This window comes from Rutidosis leptorrhynchoides, chromosome 4, assembly GCF_046630445.1.
Source record: "Rutidosis leptorrhynchoides isolate AG116_Rl617_1_P2 chromosome 4, CSIRO_AGI_Rlap_v1, whole genome shotgun sequence".
Classification (NCBI taxonomy): Eukaryota; Viridiplantae; Streptophyta; class Magnoliopsida; order Asterales; family Asteraceae; genus Rutidosis; species Rutidosis leptorrhynchoides.
Genome location: NC_092336.1, coordinates 506,046,125 through 506,072,210, shown reverse-complemented (window position 1 = coordinate 506,072,210; position 26,086 = coordinate 506,046,125). Strand labels below are relative to the sequence as shown.

Genomic DNA, 26,086 nt, shown 5'->3' with positions numbered 1-26,086 from the left:
CAAATTTATAGCCAGATTCGGTATTGGACTGCCCTTGCAAAATCCATAAGACTTTAAGGGACTGGAAGTGAAAATATCACTTAAAGCCACCAGATTCAGCTTGTTGGGCTTAATGGAAGCTGAAGGCCCAACTGAAATCAGATTCGGTTGGGCTGAAAGTTGTCAAGCTAATTATCAAGTAATAAGCCCAATTGGTTGCAAGCCTTGATTCGGTAAACAAGTGATACAGGAACCGATGTATATCATACAGAATCAACAGCAGATACCGAATAATATACCGAATGAAATTCAAGTGCAAATACCGAATCATCTTCAATGGTGTGTAACATACCGAACATTAGCACAAGCAATAAAGAATGAAGCATTAACCTCCATACCGAATCCGTAACGAATCAGTAACAACTGCAATATACCGAATTTGTTCATCAAACCGTGATGAACACAAACTTAATGATTCATCAATTGAATGAATTAGATCCGAAAATCATTTCCATAAGCTTCCTTATGCACCGATTAATCATTTACTGTGACAAATATTCTATCATAACAGCAGCAATATCACAATCTGATGAAGAACAGTAACGAGTTTGAAGATGAAGAAATTTGATATTTCGATTAATCCACTTCCATGCCTCGATTTATGCTTAAAAATATTCATAAAGCAGCGAAAATCACTAAGTGTGAAGGATTCAACTCTAAATCATCATCAATTTGCAGAATCAACTGCGAATTATAGCAGCGAGTATAAACACTTCTTCATATGAACTCAAAATCAATTGTTGAGATTGAATGTGTTTGTGTGAATGATTTCTTCATGAAAGTTACTGCAAAATCCATTCCTACTGCTCGACAAACAACTGCAGATCCTGAATCAACATATAACTTGTGAATTGTAGCATTGAATCAGCAGTTGACCATTTGAGTTCGAAGTTTGACTCCACAAATTCAACCTCTATTTTGCGAATTTAGATCTGAAAGTTTGTGTATAGTTTCACGTGATGAATCTGAAGAAATCTGTACTTTTACATTTTCTCAAATCATTACGAATCACTCCGGAGCTCAAATCGGTTAGTGACGAACACGAACGAATAACTCGATTTGATTCACCTTGAATTCGAACTTGTTACACTGAGATGAAGGATCACAAAGCTATGGTGTTGTGTTAAGATCAGGTTTCTCAGCTCAATTGTTATTTTGAATCATCACTTGAATGAATTAAAATTTGAGCATGATGATGAATAAGAACACGATACCGTCGCAATATTTGATCATGATGTATTTTGATGTTTTAAAGTTTTGGATCTAGAATGATATGAATATAATAATGAAATTAATCAGATGTGTTTGTGGTTTGATTATGTTTGAGATTTGAGATTTGGATTGGAATAAGTGTCGATTTAAATTTGGAAGTGAGATTCGGTAAAATGAGATTCGGTAATGGATGAATCTCATTTAATTGTGTTTGTGTTTGTGTTTTGGTGAGATTCGGTATCTTCATATCTTCATGATGAAGATGATGAAGGTTTGAAGATTTAGATGAAGATAGGTTGAAGATGTATGTGTTTAGTGTTTGAAGGTTTGAAGGTGGAGGGAAAACATTCATGAATATTCAAAGGGATCTCCTTCGTTTCGTTGAAGGTTAGGCTCTGATACCAATTGATAGGACCCTTGACACATGAATATCAATTAATGTGAAGAATAGCCATTAAGATTGAGAGAGAAAGTCAATCAGTCAAGATTGACTTTCCACGGCTCTCTTGAATATCTCTACATAACAGTGGCTAAGCTTAGCTAATCTAGGGAGCCTTGGATCCTTTATATAGCCTCGTATAAAGGATCCTCCATAAGGCTAGGGAAACACGTATTACTCGTATTACTCGGTATTTGGTTTCAAGGCTTACTGGATATATTGTGTGTTACCTTAAAGCCCAATAAAAGCCCAATTACCGAATCTGTTGGACTTTACCAAAATCGGGCCCAACAAGTGAAAGAATCTGATAGATTTTCATAATCAGTCCCTGAAAAATTTGAGACTTTTCCGAGATAAGTCCCATACCGAATCTTAGGACTTTTTGACAATTTCAGCCCCTGTTAGTTTATCAGAATTTACAAGGGTGGTCCCTTACCGAATCTAGACTAACGAGGACTTAACGAAAGTTAACGAAACGTTCAAAAACAAAATTTGATTCACCGGAATCATATTTTGAGGGGGAGAAAAGGTGATAATACTTGATATTATTCAACGTTTCGTGATGATGACACCTGATTTCATTGTAAGATTCAATCATCGAGACAAGAGATGTTCTTATTGTTACAACACTCTCGAAAAATGTGCTTTTATCAGATTTGTGGAAGATACAAAAGCTACACAACTTGAGTCGATTGCTTTGTTAATGACTCTACGAGAACCATCGTCTGTTGAAGAGACTGCACATTATGAATATAGTTGTTCATGCCACAACAGAAGTGAACCTTCCAATTGTATCTTTATACAATACAAACTTCATCAACAACTTCAAACAGAACTTCAACAGATGAAAGAACAAGAAGTTCAAACGACATCTTCAGAGATTTCCAAGTTGCAAGCTCAAATCAAAGAACTGGAATCTCTCGTTGCATACAGTAAATCAGAATCTGAAAAGCTTCAAAAGAAAGTGATTACTCTTCAAAGTTCACAGGTTGTTCAAAAACTGATACTTTCCAAGGAACGTGAGCTTGATTCAAAGGTCATCACTCAACTTCGCAAGCAAAATCAAACATTAATGTGTGACTTTGAGAAACGCATGTCTGAGTTACAAAAGGAGTTAGATGTTAAATCAACACCAATTCCGAAACCCAAAATGGTGTCACTAGGAGTTAATACTGATCTGATATCAGTAGTGGATAAATCAACGACTACGATTCCAGATTCACCTCAAACGGTTGAGAAGAAGGTCATCAAGACGAAATCCACTCCTCCTACAGTTCCTAAACCAAAGACAACATTTTCCTCGAGCAAGAAGATTTATTCCGGTTACGAAACCAACGTGAATTGTCCGTTTCTGAAAACCACATACGGGGAAAATGGAGAAATTACGGGTTATCGCGATCAATATGGTTGGTTTCCACACAAAACCAAGAAGTCATCCATAAGTCCGAGAAAAACCCCTCGCACCAAAGTTGACCTAGTTTCTAAAACTTCAAAGATTCAATTTCCGAAACAAGTGTCAATCAAAGCTGGCACCACGCCCGTTTCCGCAACAACAAAAACCAAATACTCTTTTCAAGAGTTTCTCAAGTTTAAGCCAAGATCTGTAAACATGGCTAAAACTTCATTCCCTTCAATTCCACCGGAATTATTCTCAAAAGCTAAACCAAATGTCCCGAAAAAGTGGAGTGAAGAATCTATAGATGCAATTGATAATACCTACCAGTGGTATTTCAAACGACGATGATTTAACTTCACTACGGTTTCCATATACTTCAGTATGGGACCCGGTCTTCAAAGAGATGTTAAACATCATACCTTGACTGACGTAACTTATCAAGGGAGAGAAAGTGTTCTTACTTCCAGGGGGAGCACCGGTTATTCTTTCCAGGGGGAGTGAACACATGCTTACCATGATTCCTGACTCTGATACCTTGATTAAGTTTCCGCATTAGTCAAGGGGGAGCTATGCATGAAGATTCAACGCCGATTATCTTTGTGTAGGCTCTGATACCCTTTCCCTCTCATATCAAAATATGCTTAAGGGTTAATCACATTTTGAGGGGGAGATATAAGGGAAAGTACGAGATCTTCAGCAAATTGCAAAATCAAAGAAGATTCTCAAGAAGTCCGTTGAAGCTCCAAGAATTCAAGAAATTCAAGTTCGTCAACAACGGCTACATACATGAATCGAAGACTAGATTTGTAGTTTTAGATTTTTTGTATGTAATTTGTAAGGTTGCTAACTTTTTGCACACAATCAATGCAAAGGGGGAGATTGTTAGAACCCCAAGAATTACATAGATTATGTGCTAAGCCTTGTAAAGGTGGGATATAGATGAGGGCTATATATATCCCACAAGGCAACCTTAGAAGTAAGCCATCACACATAGCCAAAGTACCTAAGTGAGTTCAAGAGAGTTGTGGAATTAGTCAATATTGTATATTTGACTAATTCTCTCAATATTCATATCAATATACACCGTATTCATACGTAATCGGACCCAACATGGTGTTTAGTACTTCGAAGTTTATATATTATACAGACGAGATGTTCTGTTTTGGGGATAGTATTGATGTGCATTATATGTTAAGGTCGATTACCAAGCCAAGCAATGAATGTAAAGTGAATGTTATATATCGAGGGAATGATTTTATACACAAGTTATGTGTATGTTATTTTTGTGCACGAGATATGTGTACGGTTATTGAAAATTGTGAGGCAACCTACGGGGGAGAAAAGGATACGAACCTACTCTGCTAAGCATTATGAAAAATGGTTTCGTACACGAGATAGGTGTACTGTATTTAAATCTTGTGGTCTATCAAAATGATGAATTTTATTGCTTATGATAAACCTATGAACTCACCAACCTTTTGGTTGACACTTTAAAGCATGTTTATTCTCAGGTATGAAAGAAATCTTCCGCTGTGCATTTGCTTATTTTAGAGATATTACTTGGAGTCATTCATGACATATTTCAAAAGACGCTGCATTCGAGTTGTTGACTTCATCAATATTATTATTAAGTCATTGATAGTTTGATATATTATGAAATGGTATGCATGTCTGTCAACTTTTGATGTAATGAAAGTTTGTCTTTTAAAAACGAATGCAATGTTTGTAAAATGTATCATTTAGAGGTCAAATACCTCGCAATAAAATCAACTATTGTGAATCGTTTATAATCGATATGAACGAGGCATTTCAGTTGGTATCAGAGTGGTGGTTGTAGCGAACCAGGTCTTGCATTAGTGTGTCTAACTAGAAGTTGTTAGGATGCATTAATGAGTCTGGACTTCGACCTAGTAGTTGTTAGGTTACATTAATAAGTCTGGACTTGAACCTGGTCTGCATGCCAAAAGTTTTGCTTACCGTTCTCTGTCGAAAAATATCTACCTATCATTGTCAGTCTCGACATGTCTTATTGCAATTATTGCATAGATGGTGTACAGACAAATTCATATCCCATCACATTAAACCTTATCTGACACGTTTCCTTAATTTCCTCCGTAATCTACGGGATCTTCTGTACTATATTTAGGTATTCTATGTAATTAGAATATCATCCGATATCCGAAAATCATTTCATATCGAAAAACACGTTATCTAACCATACAAAACGGAACTCGCAACTAGTTTAAATTCCTTAGATTCCGACAGCTATTCCGTTATGGATTTTGACTCGAGCTCTGAAGACAGTGTAACCCGAATGAATCAACCAATTAGCCATCATCAGTTTTGGATGAATTAGGGATGGGTTCGTAGTTTATTAAATCATTGGAGACAAGAAGAAGGCAATCCCTTCCATCCACCTTATTGTCCTCTCGGCGATGAACCTGAAGCACTTACCGGCGAACCTGTTCGTAATACCATTTTCTCTATTATTTCCAGGGTATCTCGTCATGACTATATACTATCTCAGATTCTAGATTTTATTCATCCACTCGTCCGAACCGACAATCATCCCGGTGTAATAGAAGAAGTCAACGAGCTTCGCACTCGGGTAGTAGCATTGGAGAATATGGTGCAAAGGTTACAAGCACCAACAGCAACATCCGCATCCCACACCTCAACATCACAATCTATACCTCGAGCATAATCTTTGTTCTACATCTTGTTCTACATTTATTATTTTCGTTCTACATCATTTATCTTCGTTCTACATGGCAATTATGTAATTTATAATGTTTTAGAGATTATGAATTCTAGTTCTAATGGTAAATCAAATGAGTTTAATATTATATTGATTCATTAAATCCATGATTACATCTGAAGAAAATAGATATGTATATATATTTTCATAAAGATTGTAATTAAAAGTTCTTTTGTACAAACTGTTAATGGTGAAAATATTTTAAGGGATAGGTAATACTCGAGGAATATTTAGTTTCACATTAATAAGTTACACTGTACATTCTTCGAATCTGATTCAACGATTATTTACTATCCTACTTATATCCACAGATATACGTATCCGTTCATAGCAGAATAACCATTTTCATTCAATTTCATATTTGAATTTTGACCTATCAGAATCCAACAAGTGGCATAATTAAGAAAGCATTGGACAAAATAAAATTTGTTAGAAACAAACAAATTAACTATGAGAAATTTTGTTAAGAATCCACGCTAACAAAATCCTAGCTAACTGTTCCTAGCTAACTGTTAATTCCTTATTACATTTTATTTATCGCAATTTATTTATCGCAATTTTAATTCTCGCAATTTTATTTATCATCATTTAATTTTTATTATTTACTTTACGCACTTTAAATATCGTCGGATAAATCGGGACACATATACAATGTTTTGACATATCATATCGACGTCATCTATATATATTATTTAGAATAAACGTAAGTCACTCTATATCGCGGTAATGCTCGAGTTAGCATATAAAGGGTGGAGGTTGATATACGTATCCGTTCACCGCAGAATAACCATTTTCATTCAATTTCATATTTGGATTTTGACCTACCAGAATCCGACAAGTGGCATAATGAAGAAAAACATTGGACAAAATAAAAATTTGTTAGAAACAAACAAATTAACTATGAGAAATTTTGTTAAGAATCCACGCTAACTGTTCCTAACTAACTGTTCCTAGCTAACTGATTACATTTTATTTATCGCAATTTAATTATCGCAATTTATATTCTCGCAATTTTATTTATCGTCATTTAATTTATGTTATTTATTTTACGTACTTTAAATATCGGGACACGTATACAAGGTTTTGACATATCATATCGACGCATCTATATATATTATTTGGAATAACCATAGACACTCTATATGCAGTAATGCTTGAGTTAGCTATACAGGGTTGAGGTTGATTCTACAATAATATATATACTTTGAGTTGTGATCGATTCTGACACATGTATATAATGGGTCACGATACGTATTAATTAATTCGAATATTATATATTAAACTATATATGAATTATTGAATTACTAACTGTGGACCACTAATATTGGACAATTAAAATGAATTAAAATATTGACTATAACATATGAAACTAAACATTTCTTCAAGTTTGCCACTTGATTTCATCTTAAATCTCATATGTATCTTGACGATTACAATCTGCGTTCAAACCTTTCATGATTCTTGAAAACACCTCAATCGAGAGGATGAACCAACCGCACTTCATCTACGGAAGAAAAGATTGATGCATATAGTTATGTACCTGAAAACACTCGGAACCTGAGTAAACGTTTAACACGTATCTGTGCTAGCTCCATTGGCGTGTTATTACCGAAAATAACTTTACAATACCTCTCCAAAGTAGCCAATTTTGTCACAGCTCCAGCAAGTCAACTTCGACTTTTCAGTCGTAATAATCTTATTATAACCTTGATGTATATGATTGCCCTTTCATCATCGTTATCGGGGAACCGTTTATATCTCACCACATTAACAGTAAACTTATCAACAACTTCATTGATCTTCGACTTTTCGAAAAATCATTATATTTATCGAAACCCTTTCATATACTCATCCGCATCTTATAACGAAAAATTGACATACCAATTACCGAGAACTAGCAATCAGTATTTTGAAATCTTGCAGCGTTACTACATCAACAGTTATATGTATACATATAACATTTATCTCTTAGAATTATGATCTTCCATTCTAAAATTCTGAAAGGCACCCAGTTTACGAATCAGTTCTCCGAATTTTTGAAAAATGCTGATGAATCAGCAAAAACTGTAAACGACCTTAACAGCCAAAAGTTTGATGATAAAGAATTGTATGTTGGCAAAGCTCAGAAATATTGGAACTGAAAAATGGATTGAGCGAACCATGAAGAAGATCAAGGACAAATACAAGGACCAAACTCTGTATTTAAAGAATCCTGATGATTCTGTTTCTGATGAAATCTTTAGCGAATACCTTGCTTCTAAATCTAAACCCTTACGGATAAATCTTCTTCATCATCCTTCGATATTAGAAATTTCAAGATATCATCGTATCTTTTATTATAAATATCCTCGATATTTCTGAAGATATTCTTATCTGAAATCATTTATCTCTTCGCGATATCAGTGTTACATCAGAAAGGAAAGTGTTTTAGTTTCTAAATTCTAAAAAAAAAATTCGAGTTTAAATTATGAATGTTATTGAAGTAGTGTTGGGAACTGAAGCATGAGTTAGTATAATATAATGACACTTGATCAACGTGATTATATTACAGTAAGTCATGCTGAGTTTCTAATGAAACGTGATGATTCACAGATCATAACGTCATCATGTGCCATGTTACACGACTCTTACACTTTATCTAGAATATAAACATATCAATAACATAATTTCTTGATAGTTCTATCTTTTCTTTTAAATTCTGGTAATTTAACCAATCAAGATCGTGCTATTACAATCTCTCTCTTAGAACGTTAGTCATGTTCATTCGAAACTTTATACTTACGACTTCCGGGCCATTATTCGCTTGACTTAAAGTCGGAAAGAGAAAACAAAAGGATGGAACTCCAAATTATAAAAGAAACGAAGAGAATGGATTTATAGTGAAATATCCGACAGAGTAATCGAAATAGATTATTGTATTTAACCAAAGAAGATCCTAATCTCCTTAAGTACTGAAGAACCAAATCTTATTACAAAGATTTCCTCCAAATTCCTTGAACTCCGAAAATCAACCCTATCTACGTCAAAAGATATGACGAAACTTTATTTTCTTACTTCACTCTTTTGAGATAGCTTCACTCGTACTCTTCACGTAGACAAATTATTTTATTCATATTACTCGTTGATGATAAAACTCTAATTTTTAGCTCGTATGCGTTATGAAAACATACTTATTATCAGCCATGACCATCCTAATCAAATTTCGGGACGAAAATTCTTTAACGGGTAGGTATTGTGACGACCCGGAAATTTTCGATCAAATTTAAACTTAAATCTTATATGATTTCGACAAGATAAGCAAAGTCTGTAATGTTGAGTTACAAAATTTTGAAACTGTTTACATGAATTCATTTAATCTTTGACCACTCCCGACGATTCACGAACAGTTGTGTGTAAATAAATATGTAAATATATATATATATATATATATATATATATATATATATATATATATATATATATATATATATATATATATATATATATATATATATATATATATATATATATATATATATAATTTTGAATTAATAAAATACCTTTAGTCAATTAGAATTAAAAATGTAAAATAATAAATAGAATAATTAAGTTATTATTAAAAATAATATATATATATATATATATATATATATATATATATATATATATATATATATATATATATATATATATATATATATATATATATGATACTATTATCTATATATATAGGATTGCTATCAATAATTATTATAATTATATTGTAATTCAATAAATGTTATCATATAACATATGATATAATCATTAAACTAATATATTAAAATGTAATTACGAGTTAAAAATATAGTTGTTATACTAATATTATTATAATTATTATTTTTATTAATATCAGTGGTATTAATATTACTATATATAAAATATAATATGAAAATTGATTCATTTGATTGGTTATATTATTATCACTATTAGTAATATTATTGTTATCATTAATAATATCATTATTATTATAACTAGTAGTAAAGTTATAATTTTTGTATTAATATTAGTATTATTATTAGATATTATTATTACCATTATCATTAAGAATTATTATTATTATTATTATTATTATTATTATTATTATTATTATTATTATTATTATTATTATTATTATTATCATAATTACTAGTATAATTATCACTAATTATTATTATTAACATTAGTATTAATATTATTAATACAATTATTATTAGTAGTAGTATTAGTGATATTATTATTTCTATTATTATTATTATTATTAGTAGTATTTATTTATATTAATAATATTAATATTATATTTATTTTATATGAAATATTACAAGTATATATCTGAATTTGTTTCACGTTCTTTTCATCCTGTGTAGATTGAAGATTTTCTGTCTCTAAAATTATTCTCAATCAAATTTACTCACAGGATCAAACAAAAATCAGTTTGACATCGTTTTCAACTTTTGCTTTTTTTTTCTCTTCTGATTGAAGATTCTTGTCGACAACACCTTCTTATAAAAATCGATCAATTCATGTTGTTTATGCAGTCACTTGAATTTCTTTTCACTATCAATTTTCATTTCCACTAATTTTTTTATTTGATAATGTAAGTGTTCTTTTTTTTAAAAACATGTCGGTACCTCTGTTTTTCTTTATTTTTCAAAATATACGAACTTGAAAATAATTGTAAAATGTAATATTGCAGTTTTATTAGGAATTGATTATGTAAACTACCTACAAATGGACATCTTCCAATTTTTCTTAATTAATCTGAATTTGGAGGTCAAAGTTTTTGAAAATAAAGTCAACCAAATCGTTCTTGAGAAAATTCGAATCCAATGTGATGTTTTATGTTCAATTAATGATCCAGAAACTTTCTAGAGGTGATTTGAAACATGTTTGGTGTTATAATCTTTGGCTAAAACGTTTCAGAAATCGAAATCAATTATGGAGTTCTTATATTTTTTTGATACAGCAGGTTCTGTTCTTCTTATTTTTTTCAATTATGTTAAAATAAATTATAAACAACGATTAGTTATATGTTTAATAAAGAATTCCGAGTCTCAAAAACTATTAATTTCAAAATCATGATTTAAGTTCAATATATATTTTTTTCGGACACAGCAGCAGCAGTAAATTCTTTTGATTTTTTTTTCTTTTTTCTAATTAATACAAAACCAATTACTTATGTTTCAGTTTATAATTAAAATCTTAATTTAGTTATTAAGTTTGTTAGTGTGAGGCTCTGGTCGACTTGAAACATGAAGAAGGGGAAAAGGAAGAGTAGAAATAGGAAATGGTTAAGAATAATTGGAAACAGATTAACTTCAGAAAAACAAGCGTGGACTGATGGTTAAGTGTGTTTGTTGAGGAGCGAGAGGTCTCGAGTTCGAGCCCAATTTTGGGTGTTTTCTTTTTAGAAGAACTTTTTAGGTAGTTTTTAATTGTTAAAAATTATTATTATTACTATTATTATTATTATTATTATTGTTAATATTATTTTTATTATTGTTGCTATTGATATTATAATTAATATTTGTTAGTAATATCATTATGTATGATGAAAGTTAAGGTTATTATTATGACTATTATTATTAATTAGTGTTATTATAATTATTAATACTATTATTATTACTAATATATGTATTATTATTATTATTATTATTATTATTATTATTATTATTATTATTATTATTATTATTATTATTATTAATTTTAAAAATTTAATATTATTATCTTTATGATGAAAAGGTTTATTATTATTATCACTATGAAAATAATACAAATTATTATTATTTTCGTAAATATTAGTATTAGTATCTTTTTATAAATAATAGAATTGTTAATATTAACATAAGCATTATTATTTGTATTATCACGAGTATTATTATGTAATTACTAAAATCAGTATTATAGCTATCATTATCAGTAAAATTAATATTCTACAATTATAATTATTAATATCATTATTATTATTATCATTAATAAGATTATTAACATTATTATCTTATTAGTAATATTAAGTATTATAATTATTATCATTTTTACCACTATTAATATTATTTATGTATTATCATAATTACTATTATTAATATACAAATGATATATATATATATATATATATATATATATATATATATATATATATATATATATATATATATATATATATATATATTAAAAATATATTTAATACATATAACATAATAAAAATTAATATTTTTATCTAACAAAATGAATACAAGAAACATATATATATTATTAATATAAAAAGGATATAACTAATAAATTTATATATATATTTCTTCGATTACAATTATGTATATTAATAAATATACAAATGATATAGGTTCGTGAATCCGAGGTCAACCCTGCACTTGTTCAGTGCCATCATATGTATTTTTACTACAAAATACAATATTTTGTTTTCATTTGATTCCCTTATGCTCTTTACATTTTTGGGACTGAGAATACATGCGCTGCTTTATAACTGTTTTACAACTGTTTTATTAAATGCTTTTGCAATCTATATTTTTGGACGGAGAATACATGAAATGCTTTTATAAATGTTTGACGAGATAGACACAAATAAAATATTCCTCGAATGAATTATTATACAGACAGAAGTTCTGTTGATTATTATTGAATTAGGTGGACATGATGATTGCCACCAATTGATGTGAATATTTCCCCTTGATTATTATTGCTTGGTAACCTAAGAATTAGAAAATGGGTATGGCCCTAATTCACGTGAATCCTAAAGGTAGCTACCGGGTTTAACACCCCCACTCAGAATGTTCACTAGACGGAAGAGCTAGTGGGTGTGGTGTTTAGTACTTCGAAGTTTATATATTATACAGACGAGATGTTCTGTTTTGGGGATATTATTGATGCGCATTATATGTTAAGGTCGGTTACCAAGCCAAGCAATGGATGCAAAGTGAATGTTATGTATCGAGGGAATGATTTTATACACAGGTTATGTGTATGTTATTTTTGTGCATGAGATATGTGTACGGTTATTAAAAATCGCGAAGCAACCTACGGGGGATAAAAGGATACGAACCTACTCTGCTAAGCATTATGAAAAATGGTTTCGTACACGAGATAGGTGTACTGTATTTAAATCTTGTGGTCTATCAAAATGATGAATTTTATTGCTTATGATAAACCTATGAACTCACCAACCTTTTGGTTGACACTTTAAAACATGTTTATTCTCAAGTATGAAAGAAATCTTCCGCTGTGCATTTGCTCATTTTAGAGATATTACTTGGAGTCATTCATGACATATTTCAAAAGACGTTGCATTCGAGTCGTTGAGTTCATCAAGATTATTATTAAGTCATTGATAGTTTGATATATTATGAAATGGTATGAATGTCTGTCAACTTTTGATGTAATGAAAGTTTGTCTTTCAAAGACGAATGCATTGTTTGTAAAATGTATCATGTAGAGGTCAAATACCTCGTAATGAAATCAACTATTGTGAATCGTTTATAATCGATATGAACGGGGCATTTCAGTTGTGATGACTGCATGTTAGTTGATGCTTGTCTGCTGGAGCCCAGTGCGTCCCTATTGTGTGGTAGCCTCGGTAGGAGAGATCAACCTGCGGGTTGGGTTCCTCATGTGGTAGCCTAGACAATCGTGGTGCATATATGTGTGAATGACACGTCCGTCGCGTGTGGATTATATATATACAACACGGTGGTGGAGGAACTTATGGTAAGCCCCAGTCCAATCAACTGGTGGTTAATGGTTTGGCTGAGCCGCCAGAGTCTCTGTAGACGACACTTGGGTGATGTTTGTGTGTTAGATTTTGTGACATGATTAGTATGACGGTTCCTGTATACTATTGCCTGTAGTTAGTCGTACTCACTTAGCTTCGTGTTAATTCCCCTCCATCTCCTCCCTGCAGGTTGTAGCTTTGTAGATATTGCTTTTGGGAGAAGACGGGCATGATAATGTTATGTTTGACAGTGTTTAACTCTGATGAAGTCTTTTATCATATGAACTGTGTTCTTTTGTAAATCGAATGTAATTACGTCTCTTCCATTTAAAACATGTATTTTGTTATGTTGTCACGTGACACTGTTAAAGTGTATTTGGTAATTATAAATAAATGCTTCCGCCACGTATAAATTTTTTTTTTAGCGGTGTCACACACAGTGTAAATAGATGATGAAGGAAGAACATGGTCATCAATGTGGTCCCTGGTTTTGCTCACTGAATATCCAAGCTTGTTGGATAGTGATCAACACCATTTATCTCTCCAACGCCCGAAACAGAAGTACCAATCTTTGAGCAAATGTCACTGACATAAGACTCATTGTGAGCACCAATATCACCCCGATTCCACACCCATCACCATGAACCATTAATGAACCGATCTACAATTGAGCACGGTAAATAATAGGTCCAATAACCAAAAAAGTAATGAAAATGTAAAAAAAATAAATATCAATAAAAAGATTATCATTTTTATCATTACTTATAAAAGATTCCGATTTTGTAGAAAGAATTCAAATTGAAAAGTTGTAATCGAGGTAATATGCAGCGAGTGTTCATCTACATAGACTTCACCTCGTCAAATCTAATGAAGTGACAGCCATATTGTTATCTTCTCCAATATTCTGACCAACTTTCAAGTAAAATTTTCGGTCAAATTTTCCAGCCAACTACAAAATTTTGGCCAAATACATATGTTATTGTTTGTAAAAAGTAGGAAGCACAACATCATTTTAAACTAGCAATGCAGATTATTACAACATTACTATGTTTAAATTTTATAGAGAACTTAAAGTTTCATGCATCTATTTATAAATATAAATACTTATATCAAATTTAAATAAAATAAATAAATATAAAAGGTGAATATTTATAGGAGTATATAATAAATCCAAGTGAATTTTTAGATTTCATATCATAATGATAAATCTAAACATGGTACTAAAGCAATAACCTATGTAGCATGACATATGAGTAAAAACACACATACTGTTAACTTTTTTTTTTATGTATTAAGAGTGTGTTTAGATGAAACTAGTTGGAACTGCCGGAGCTTATGGGTTAGAGCTAGACCTTAAGCTTATTCTGAAGCTGATGACCAGAGCTTATTATTTTTTAGAAGTGTTTGGTAAACTAGCTGGAAATCTTTTCCAATTAATAAACTCTATTTTTTTCATAAGGTACTTTAAAAAGCTTACTTTTTAAGAGTTTATGATTTTCATAAACTTTATTTACCATTAATAATGTCTATTAAATGAGACGTATTACTTTAATTTTATTAAAATCATAAGATCAAATTCTTTTGATATTTAATGAACTTAAAAAAAAAAAAGTTAACGTACCAAACACCTTAAGTCCTAAGTTTTCGTTCAGCTCTCTTTTAAAAAGTAATGAAAGTAAACATGCCCTTATACTTAGTTGAGTTCAACTGTCTACACCCGATCCATCTTTACATTTTCAAACTCATTCACAACCACCATGGCTGGCGGCACCGGCGACCGTCCACCACCACAACCACCAATGAACGGCGGCGAATTCCTTCTCCAGTTACTCAAAAATCCTCCACAACACCCCCGTTCTCATTCCCAACTACCACCACCACAACCATCACAGTCAATCCCTCACGATCCCGCCGTCGCTGCCGTTGGGTCCATTCCCTTCCTGCCACCGTCATACTCATCTCATACTTCCGATCATGGACATATGCTATTTCCACCTCATAATTACTTTAATCAAGGGCTTACTCAAAACCCTAACCCTAATCAGAATCTTAATCTTAACCAAAACCCTAATTGGCCGTTGAATCTCATGCAAAATCAACACCAGATGGGTAATCAAGGCATGCCTGATGATCTATTAAAGCTTGGACTGATTCACAACAATAACAACCTGCAACAACTACAGCTACTGCTACAGCAGCAACAGCAGCAACAACAGCAACAACAGCAACAAGATAGACATAATAAGGTTGTTTTTGGTACCTTTAATTCTGAAATTCAAAGCTCTAAAGTATCAAAAAATGGAAACTTGGATTACAATCTAGGGAGAGAATTGGGAATGGGTAATTATGTATCAAACGAACTTGCGTCACAGCAGCAAGTAAGCCGAATGCCGCCGCCAGGGTTTGCTAGTAATTCAAGGACTATAGGGAAGAGGAGTTCGGAGCCGAATTTGATTTCGGGTGAGAGTTTGCATCATGGTGAACTGAGAGGGACTATTAATCAGTTTGATGACCCGGGTCCATCGAGAGGAAGTCATCTTCATTCGGTTTCTCTCACTGATATCGAGGAGTCCATGATGGCATTACATGCTACGGATGATAAAAGATCGAGAAACAATGGTGTTGACACGGCCGAATTGGATGATTTAGAGGAACATGTTGATAATTTACTACTTGAAGATGGATCAGATGAGAAAGATGTTAAGAAGAAGGTATGTAGATATTTATGTTTAGCGAGTCCCCTGAACACTGCTAAGTTTAAGTGAGGTATATAGGGTTCATGACTCAAGTGACTCTTTTCTAATACCTTAATTAGTAGCATTTGAATATATTTTGCAAGTGAAAAGGTGAAGTTTGTTAATGGTTATGAGCTTTATATGTTTTTGTAATACAGAGTATTGATATTGATGAACAACAATAAATAAAAGCAACATTATCGTTACTGTAATCTTTGGCTAACTAAGAATAAATGCAAATGTATGGCTCTTTCATTGTTTCTTAAAAATTAACTGAATGCATTAACCCGTTTTTAAATTCGTATCCTTTTCTACATGTTTTATGTAACATTTCTAAACAGTAGCACAAGCTTAGCTTTAGCTTACTTTGTGATTTCTGTGATTCAGGATTACAGATCGGATAAGAGAGGAGAATGGATACTCAACCAAAGAATGAGGATGAATAAAAGTCTTATGCAATGTCGGGGGGATATAAATAGGCTAAATGCTCAGTTTCTTGCAATTTACGAGTCCTTGATACCACTAGAGGAAGAGAAGCAGAAGCAGAAACAACTTATGGCATTATTGGACAAACATGTTACTAGAGAGTGGCCTGGAGCTAAATTGTTTCTGTACGGATCATGTGCAAACTCTTTTGGATTTCGTAAAAGTGACATTGATGTTTGTCTTGCTATGGGAGATACAGACATCGATAAAGCAGAGATCTTGTTAAAGCTTGCCGACATATTGAAGTCAGAAAACCTTGAAAATGTCCAGGTGCATATTTTGTCATCTTCAGTTCTTTTAATACGATCGATTGGCTCTTTTTTAACATTTTGATTGTGTTATTTCACAGGCGCTTATTCGTGCCAGGGTTCCCATAGTGAAGCTTATGGACCCGGTGACTGGAATCTCTTGTGATATTTGTGTAAATAACTTGCTTGCTGTTATAAATACAAAGCTTCTTCGTGATTACTCGAAGATAGATATTAGATTGCGACAATTGGCCTTTATTGTTAAACATTGGGCAAAATCACGAGGTGTTAAAGAAACTTATCAAGGGACCCTGTCTAGTTATGCGTGAGTTAATTACTCTCTTCTATATATTTAGCTAGATGTGGCAAGATGAGCATGTTATGTAGTGAGTCATTTTTTATGGGTTGGATTTGGCAAGATGGAGATGTTATGTAATGACGTGCAATTAGTTGTCAGTCTTAACTAAAAAAATCCTCTTCTCCTAGCGTCTTGCTAGGTGCGGTTTTTAATAGAATTTCATTGTTCGAAAGAAAAAGAAATAAAAATTGATGAATTGTTATTGTGATGGTTATTTGTTTGAAATATAATTCTACGTGTAAGTTAAATGATGGCATGCATTAGAAAGTGGGTTTTGGTCGAGTTTTAACACATTATTCTTTTAGCTAGGTTCTTTCATTTTAACTCGTTCAAATGTATTTAAAATCTATTCACTAATAGTGAATGGGCCAAGATTGCTACATTTGTTAATTGCAGTGCCCTTCTTATGTTTTAAAGCAGAGTTGTATTTGTTTTTCAGGTATGTTTTAATGTGCATATATTTCTTGCAACGACGTACACCTTCCATTCTTCCATGTCTTCAGGTTTCTCTTTTCTTAACTACCTTTCAAGATTTCCACGTGGATTATTTGGTATTATATATAGCGTTAGCAAATAGCACTTAGGTGTTTAAGAGCATCTTATCAAAGTGACACATTAATTATACAATGAAAGCACATACCTTAGCGGTTTTCTTTATAAACGTTAGTTTATATATTTGTTGTCAGGGAATGGCGACAACTTATAAAGTAAATGTGGATGATGTCGAATGTGCGTATTATGACCAAGTGGATAAACTACAAGGTTTTGGATCCCGCAATGGTGAAAGTATTGCTCAACTAGTTTGGGGGTTCTTCAACTATTGGGCGTATCGTCATGATTATACAAATGACGTCATTTCTATTAGGACGGGCAATATAGTAAGGTCAGTTACTAATTTTCGTTATTCTTTTCGAATACAACATGTTGTGTATTTTTTATTACTTTGTTATACTATGGAATATGAATATGATATGATTTTATGATTTATTTTAATATCATCAACAGCAAACGGGCGAAAGACTGGACTAGGAGAGTCGGGAATGACCGTCATCTCATATGCATAGAAGATCCTTTTGAGGTTACTCATGATTTGGGTCGAGTGGTAGACAAACGAAGCATTCGTGTTTTGAGAGAGGAATTCGAGCGGGCTGCAGGAATTATGCAGCATGATCCTAATCCTTGTGTAAAGCTGTTTGAGCCCTATGTGGCTAATTGACCTTTTTGCCCCTAGCCAAGTACAATGGTGTGAGTTTTCTAGTAACTGGACCTACATCGTGTAAATTTCTTGTGCGATTCTTAATGTGCTAGTGTTTTTACATCTTTTTAGGCTTTGTTGCTATGGGTTTGATCTCGGCATATTTCTCTTTTGCGTATGTATATTAATATCAATTTGTTAATGCTATGAAGTTTGTTTACACGCATATCACATTTTTTTCTTTTTGATTACGAGAATATTGTTCTGTCATTCATGATACATTATGGCTATATCTGAGTTTGTGCAATGTATTTAGAGGTTGTTGCTTACTGTGGAAGACTAGAAGTTCATGCCTCAATAGCTGTACGTTATCTAGTAGCACTATTTGCAACATACTTTTTTTTTAGACATCTACTTCAATTCAATTCTTTACTGACCTGGATTACATCATCGAAAAACATTTTCATGTAGTCATGTATTGCTATAGGAAGGCAACCTTGCGAGTTTTGAGTTTATAAGTCAAAATTGTTGTTTTGAATGATGGATGATATTGTATTTATGTGTAATGTGCAGTAACAGTTGATGTAGTTCTTGTAATTTTCTCATAATTGTTCTAAATGAAACTTGGTCTCTATTGTTTGACAAATAAAGTTAAACCATATTGTTTGTTTTATTGGCACAAATGCAATTAGTGCATAAATCGAGATACTTTAATAATTTCTGTTAAGTGTCATTAGATGAAGAAGACCAAAAAGAGGAAATAAAGAACAAAGCAAATATTCATTTACACTTGCATCATCATTCCAATTTTGCTAAAACAGTCTCTCAAAGTATGATCTCCTCAACTACACCTAATTGCATACACAGATATACAATGAACAGCCTGGGTAGTGCTATCGATAACAAAGAATAGAACGAAATGACTTCTTAAAAATAAAAATCTTTTCATTCACACAGCTATAGTTTACAACCTCGGATGTAGGGATGGTCAAACTTTATGTATTTGACCCAATACGGACGGTACTTAATCATTGCCAATTCGAGCCACGGTTTCATATTTCCGTTGTAGTGAATCACTGCTGCTTTGTCAATATCCTTCTTATCTACGCTCGGATTATACCCGAGACCAAGTACATGCCATGACTTATCAAGTGGATGTGTCAGCCCATAAAATGTCATCAACCCGGGTGGTAATGTCCCAAGCTTCCATAAAACCCTCTCTTCATTCTGTTAATTAACAAGGTACAAATGGTAAATAAATAAATAAATATAAATAAATACCATTAGTAAAAGCAAAACAAAAAGGCAAATTATTCTATATCTAATACTCCCCACATCCCATTTCTATTATCCACTATTTCGTTTCTGAATGTCCCTAATTAATTGTCCACGGCTATAAATAGATAAGAATAATGATGTAAAGTTTTTTGATAGCCCTACTTTATGCGTGTATACTTTATGCGTGTAAGACAAAAGGATGGGTACTAAATAAAGAGATAAAAGTGGAAGGTGAAGGTGAACAAAAAGTAAAATGTAATAATATGATACTACGCAAGGTTGTAAAACTCGCGACTCGGGGAGTACTCGGCAGGAGGTTTTTGAGGAGTAATCGGCGACTCGGGGAGTACTCGGGGGAGTAATCGGATGTTGACTTTCGTTGACTTTTTAAGATAAATATATATATTCTCATATATATATGTTAAATATTAAACTTCTTAAATAAAAACTAATTAATTACGTAGTATATCTCAAACTAATAATGTTTTATGTTTTAACTTGGTAAATTAAAATTTAAGGACCGAATTCTCAATGTATTTGTAATATGAGGGAGTTTGATATCAATTAATAAAAGGTTTAAGAGTGGATATCAAGTTTGTTCCTATTATTAACGTTTGATAAAAGTTTAAGGGCTATTATTGCCATTTGTAAAAAGAAAAAGATATTTAATACGGAGTACGTGTTTAGATCTAAAAGGGATTGATGGGGACAACTCAGTCCTTTACTCTGATTTATCTTTTACAGATGTCCTGCAAGCATCTGGAAAAAATGTTCACTCAAAACATGTCCATTGCAACTTCAACTTCATCGATCTATTCCTCTTCTTCCCTTCTACAAGCTTTAAACCGGGTAAGTTTTCAGATCTACGGACTCACGCACATCATTTGGATATTTGGCCGCCGCTGACCGCCGTTTGACCACCGCTGACCGCCGTTTGAGCACCGTTGACCGGCGTTGACCGAGTAATTGGACGAGTTAGACACCGATTACTCGTTTTGTTCTTCCGAGTAATCGCCGATTACTCGGCCGAGTTGGCCGAGTTTTACAACCATGATACTACGTATTTCTTAAACCGTATGTTTTTTGTCGGGACAATAGATTTGAGACGGAGGAAATACAATTTAACAATAAAGTGTATTACCATATTTTGCCACTTGTGGTAAATGCCAGTAATATCCTTCTTTTTCCACTCCTCGAGATCAAACACATTCATACCATAAGCCCAACCGCATGCATTCGGGTCAAAGTTTCTTGCAATATGAGGATTCGAGAAATTTAAGTACTTATCAAACCGATGAAAGCTTTCGCCACACGTTTCAACAGCACCGTTGACTTTCCCATTAAGATTGACTTTCCACAACCCCGTTAAGTCTTTTTGGACAACGATATCATCATCAAGAAAAAGGATTTTGTTCAATTTGGGATAAACTTGAGGGAGATAAAATCGAAGGTGATTCAACATCGAAAGATACTTGGGGTTTCGGTACTTCAAATTCGATGAAGCAGAAGACAAAGTTGTTTGATGATCTGATTTGAAATAGTATTCCTTCATGGCAGCAGATTCTAGTTGTCGAAGAACTGGACAGTAGGATGAATTTAGCCACTTAAATTCATCAACGTTTTCCACATGAATTGTAGCTTTACCGGGAGGGTTCAGTAAAAACCACATATTCATCGCCCCAAAATTTAATTTATCGGAGACAAGATGGAAAACATGTTTCTCTGGTTCCTATTCACCGAAAAATTTAAAGTACCATTAGTTCACAAGATCAACAATTGGTTTGCACTAAAGACACTTAACCCAAACCAATTTGAAACAAAAGTACCAAAACCAATTTTTCATGCATCTTCATTTCACAGTTTGTTCAAAATTGCCCTTCTTACAAAACTAACATGCTTAACTTTGTTTGTTCGTCCTTTTTTTGCATTTTCTGAGAACGAGATGGTTCGGAAAATTAATAGCTTTATAAAGCAGTTTAGCCATGTAAACTCCATATCTTAAGAATTCAAGTATGTCATGATGATGTTATCCATCAATAAAAACATCGAAAGTTATAAGATGATGTATACATAACATACCTTAGCGTTCATGATTGTTGAGTTCACAACAACCGATGCAGCCAAGACATTATCCGAGAAAAGGGCATAATGATAAAGATTTGGATTCTCAAGATTCTCACTCTTCGGGAACTTCCGTTTTTCCAGCGGAAGAAGGTAATAATCAATGGTTAGGCGCATCGATAAGCAATGTATTCCATTTGGGATTGTTTTGGCGGCTAATTGGCTCAAAAACGAGCTTTGTTTTTTCAAGCTACGAACTTGCTCATCGGCTGATTGAAGCATAGCTCTAAGCTTCCCGGTTACCAACTTGCAATCGTAAAGTTGTTCTTTAGATTTTGATAGTAGTTGGCCCATAGCTTTTATTCTATCCGCAACACTAGAAAATAACATAAAACAATTGGAATCGTTATTAGTGACCCATAAGAATTAACGTATTACAAACATGTAAAATATTTGCTATGGACCCTATCAAGCTTTAAGGGTCCTGTCCCCCAACAATTTGTTATCGATTTCCTTTTTCAATCCACGAAATACACAATTAGTATATGAAGTAAGATTAAAAAGAAAAAATCTATTTATTCAAAAAAAGATCCGAACTTTTTTAATGGGTGTTCAACAGATTTGCATTTTATCAAACTATTGGGACTTTTAATGTGGTAAACACTTATTTCTTTAAGGGTTAAATGGTTACTGCAACAAAGATGATTAACTAAGGATCTTAAAAGTCCCTACTTACCCTTCTTTTAACCAATCCTAATAGATGTTTACTCCCATTTCACAAAACATTTCCTTTTTCACAACAACAAAAATCTTTCTGGTAGAAGTTTCTATTTTACAGAAAATTTTAATTAATAAAGTGATTATTGCACCTTCAAATAGCAGACACAAAACCTAAAACTCCCATATAAAAGACTTATGGAGGAACTAAAATCTAACTAATGGAGGAACTAAAAGACTTATGGAGGAACTAAAATCTAACTATCTTTCGAGCAACCGAAAATACAAAATCAACCCATTTCAGTAAAAGGCAACTACTGACCTGCGATTAAGATCGGCATCTGTAGTAGCATTGCCTAAAGAACTTTGACTTTCTTTAAGTTGATTCTGTAGTTCACGTGCCAACCGTGTATTATTTTTCATCGTTGCAATGCTCTTGTACACCCTAGCCATAATCATCTGATCCCGAACCAATCGGATGGTCGTGTCAGTATTCTCATTATCATTCTCTTTTCGCCAAATACTGTACTTCCCAAGAACAGCAGAGTCAACCGAATTTGACCGTGCGATAGCTGCATTCTCAAGCTTTATTATTACATCATCATCTTGTTTCACTAAATCAGCTGCTCGGGATTCACGCCTTTTATCTCTTAATTGCTACAAGACACAATTTTACTATAAGTTGGATCATCAAAACAGCGTGTATGGCTGTATGTCCATTGAGTGTTTTAAATTACAATTTTACCCTTCTAGCTAATATTGCAGGTGTATCAACCGATTCAAAATGACCACCTGTATTATCACAAAAAACCATAATTCAGGTTCACATGTTAGTGAACATTTATAAGTATAATAACTAACAATAGGGATAGAAAAAAAATAATTACCATCTATTACTTTCTCCTGTTTACTTGTTGGGGTACGTTTTACGTTACTTTCCACAATCTAGTTAGAGAAAATTAGGATCACAAATGCATTGTTAGATGAGTTTTTTTTTTCGATCATTAAACAAAGATATTAAATATTAATATAATGTCTAGTGATATACTAACCTGAGTTGGAACAGAATTATTATCAATCACATTTTCTTGTCCGGAAATTTTCCATGAAGCTGACAAGTTTTTCCGTAAAGAATCAAGACTCAAAGGTCCTAAATCATCAGTGTTAGCCTTGATGACCTCAAAAACCTAAATCATATAAATATAAATAATAAAACATAAGATGACATTATATACACTATCAAAGTCAACACTTAAAAAAAATCAATCAACGCGCCTTTTTTGTGAAAAGAGATCGAACATTTTGTAAAGCCAACTTTGCTCTCCAGTCCACATCCTGCACTTTTCTTGTTAATATAATTACACGACAATTTGTTACATAAACGATGTTATTAGACACGAGACAGAAACATACCTCTTTTGTAAAACTAGTTGAAAAATCATTTTCATCTGCACAAAACAACATGATAATATTAAATAATATAATATGACCTTAACAAATGAAAGGAAATCAGACGGTTCAACATACATTTCAAAACAAAATCATGATCCAAATTAATCACTATCTAACATCCCTAGACCTAAACATTAACCGTAAAACCTAGAGAAACGCAATTTACAGAAATCACATTTCAACACAAAAGTAGTAAATTATAATGTAGAACCACAACCAGAAATAGTAACCAATGGAAGTAGTGAAAAGTTTAAAAAACATAGCAAAGGAAATCAAATGTGTCATATCTCTATATGAAATATATATCCACAGTAGTCAACATTCAAACACCTCCAAAACCTCAAGTTTTTATCTAAATACAGAACTTAAAGAAAAAACACATTTTTAACATAAATAATACTAAATCGTTAAATCGTACTCAGTACCGTATAACATTACTAACCAAAGAACTGGTAACATATTCAATGATGCAGGCATTTTGATAGAGATGTCAAATAGTTGTATACAATTTCCATATCTATATGTGAAATATTGATCTTTAGTGGGCACATTCAACCTCCCTCTAACCTAAATCCTAAAATCCTAACCAATACAATTTAGAAAAAAAAAAAATTACACATCTTAACACAATAAACTAGCAAACTACATATAATTATAACATATATACTGTAACTACTAACCAATTGAAGTTGTAGAATACATCCCACGCCCAAAGAAAACACAAAGAGGAGCAAGAACAAGAAACAACACAAGTATCACAACTGACATCCAAGATCCACCACCTCCGCCATTATTCCTACGGCCACCCGTTATTGCATTTCCCCTTTTAATCCCCATCTTCAAACCCTAATCACCAAGTTTTGAAATCAAAGAAAAATTCGAACTTTTATCTTTCTTGAATCAATACGACAATACATAGAGTCAAAGATAATAAAATTAAGTAAATTTACATACAGCGAGAGGGATCAAGCTGATGGGTGTTGCTGATTTAGACTAAAAACCCTAACTTTATCACGTTATATTGTGAAATTAGAAACATTACAAAAAGTTACAGTAAAGTGTCTGCTTTCAAGAATCAATGCTTTTTAGTGGAAATTGTGGGTTTTCATAGTATGATTTTGGAAGATATGAATTGAGATTTGTAATGGGGTTTTGTGTGTATCATCTTCTATCTATCTATCTATAATCTATTCTATAATTTCTATTAAAATCCTAAAATCATGACATCATAATTAAGCTTTTTTATTCACAAAAGAAAATCAAAAAAGAAAAAAAAAAAATCTAAACAACTTGAGTGACATCATTATCATTAATCTAAATAATTTACAATAAAAAATATAATAATAATGTTTACAATTAATTAAAAGCTGTAGAAAATCGGCCGCTTCTATAAACCCTAAACAATACACTCTTCAGTTTCTACTTCTTCAAAGACACGCCTCCTTAATTTTGTTTCAGATTCAATGAAAATGCTGGTTATAATCAACATTTCTTCATATTCAACAGGTATTTTTTCTCAGTTCTGATTTTTGGTTCCTATTTAATGTTCTTCTACTTTCTTTTAGCAGTTTTTGGTTCCATTTTTTATCAGTTCCGATTTTTCTCATCCAGATACAATTAGGGTTCTTCAAAAAAGGCAAATCGACGATACTCTTAACTGTTGTAAAGGATAAATGGCGAATGCAATTGAGAAGAAAAACTTCCATTTCTGAGAATCCATTCCAATGTATCGATCCAACAATATGTAAGTCACCATATATGATGAACATCCGATTTTAGAATATATTCTCTGATATTCTATTTCATTCTTTACGATATATTCAATTTTTATTAGGAGCTTTGATTTGACGTATATCCATAGACTGATAGACATGTTATGTAATGTTTATGTTAATATTTGTTGATATACATAGTATTTCTAATTGATGATTGATGGATACGTCCGCTGAAGAACGATGTATGTTTCAATGTTTATGTAATGTACGTTTCATAGTA

General features: G+C 32.4%; 2 protein-coding genes across 2 annotated transcripts; one reads left to right on the top strand and one right to left on the bottom strand.

Annotated features, from left to right (window-relative positions):
• Window positions 1-15,254: 15,254 nt before the first annotated feature.
• LOC139844809 (UTP:RNA uridylyltransferase 1) lies at window positions 15,255-18,888 on the top strand. The gene is made up of 6 exons (XM_071835036.1): window positions 15,255-16,272; window positions 16,684-17,052; window positions 17,132-17,355; window positions 17,828-17,891; window positions 18,075-18,271; window positions 18,394-18,888. Exons 1-6 carry the CDS (start codon window positions 15,319-15,321, stop codon window positions 18,602-18,604), a joined length of 2,019 nt encoding a protein of 672 aa, XP_071691137.1. The 5' UTR covers window positions 15,255-15,318; the 3' UTR covers window positions 18,605-18,888.
• A 458-nt stretch (window positions 18,889-19,346) lies between these two features.
• On the bottom strand, window positions 19,347-25,244 carry LOC139844808 (polygalacturonate 4-alpha-galacturonosyltransferase-like). Its single transcript, XM_071835035.1, has 11 exons — window positions 25,046-25,244; window positions 24,772-24,937; window positions 24,053-24,087; window positions 23,915-23,974; window positions 23,692-23,826; window positions 23,527-23,584; window positions 23,385-23,431; window positions 22,962-23,296; window positions 21,941-22,298; window positions 21,003-21,590; window positions 19,347-19,810 (listed from the first exon to the last, which is right to left on the bottom strand). The coding sequence occupies exons 2-11, from the start codon at window positions 24,926-24,928 to the stop codon at window positions 19,541-19,543; spliced, it is 2,043 nt and encodes a 680-aa protein (XP_071691136.1). The 5' UTR covers window positions 24,929-24,937; window positions 25,046-25,244; the 3' UTR covers window positions 19,347-19,540.
• Between the last annotated feature and the right edge of the window lie 842 nt (window positions 25,245-26,086).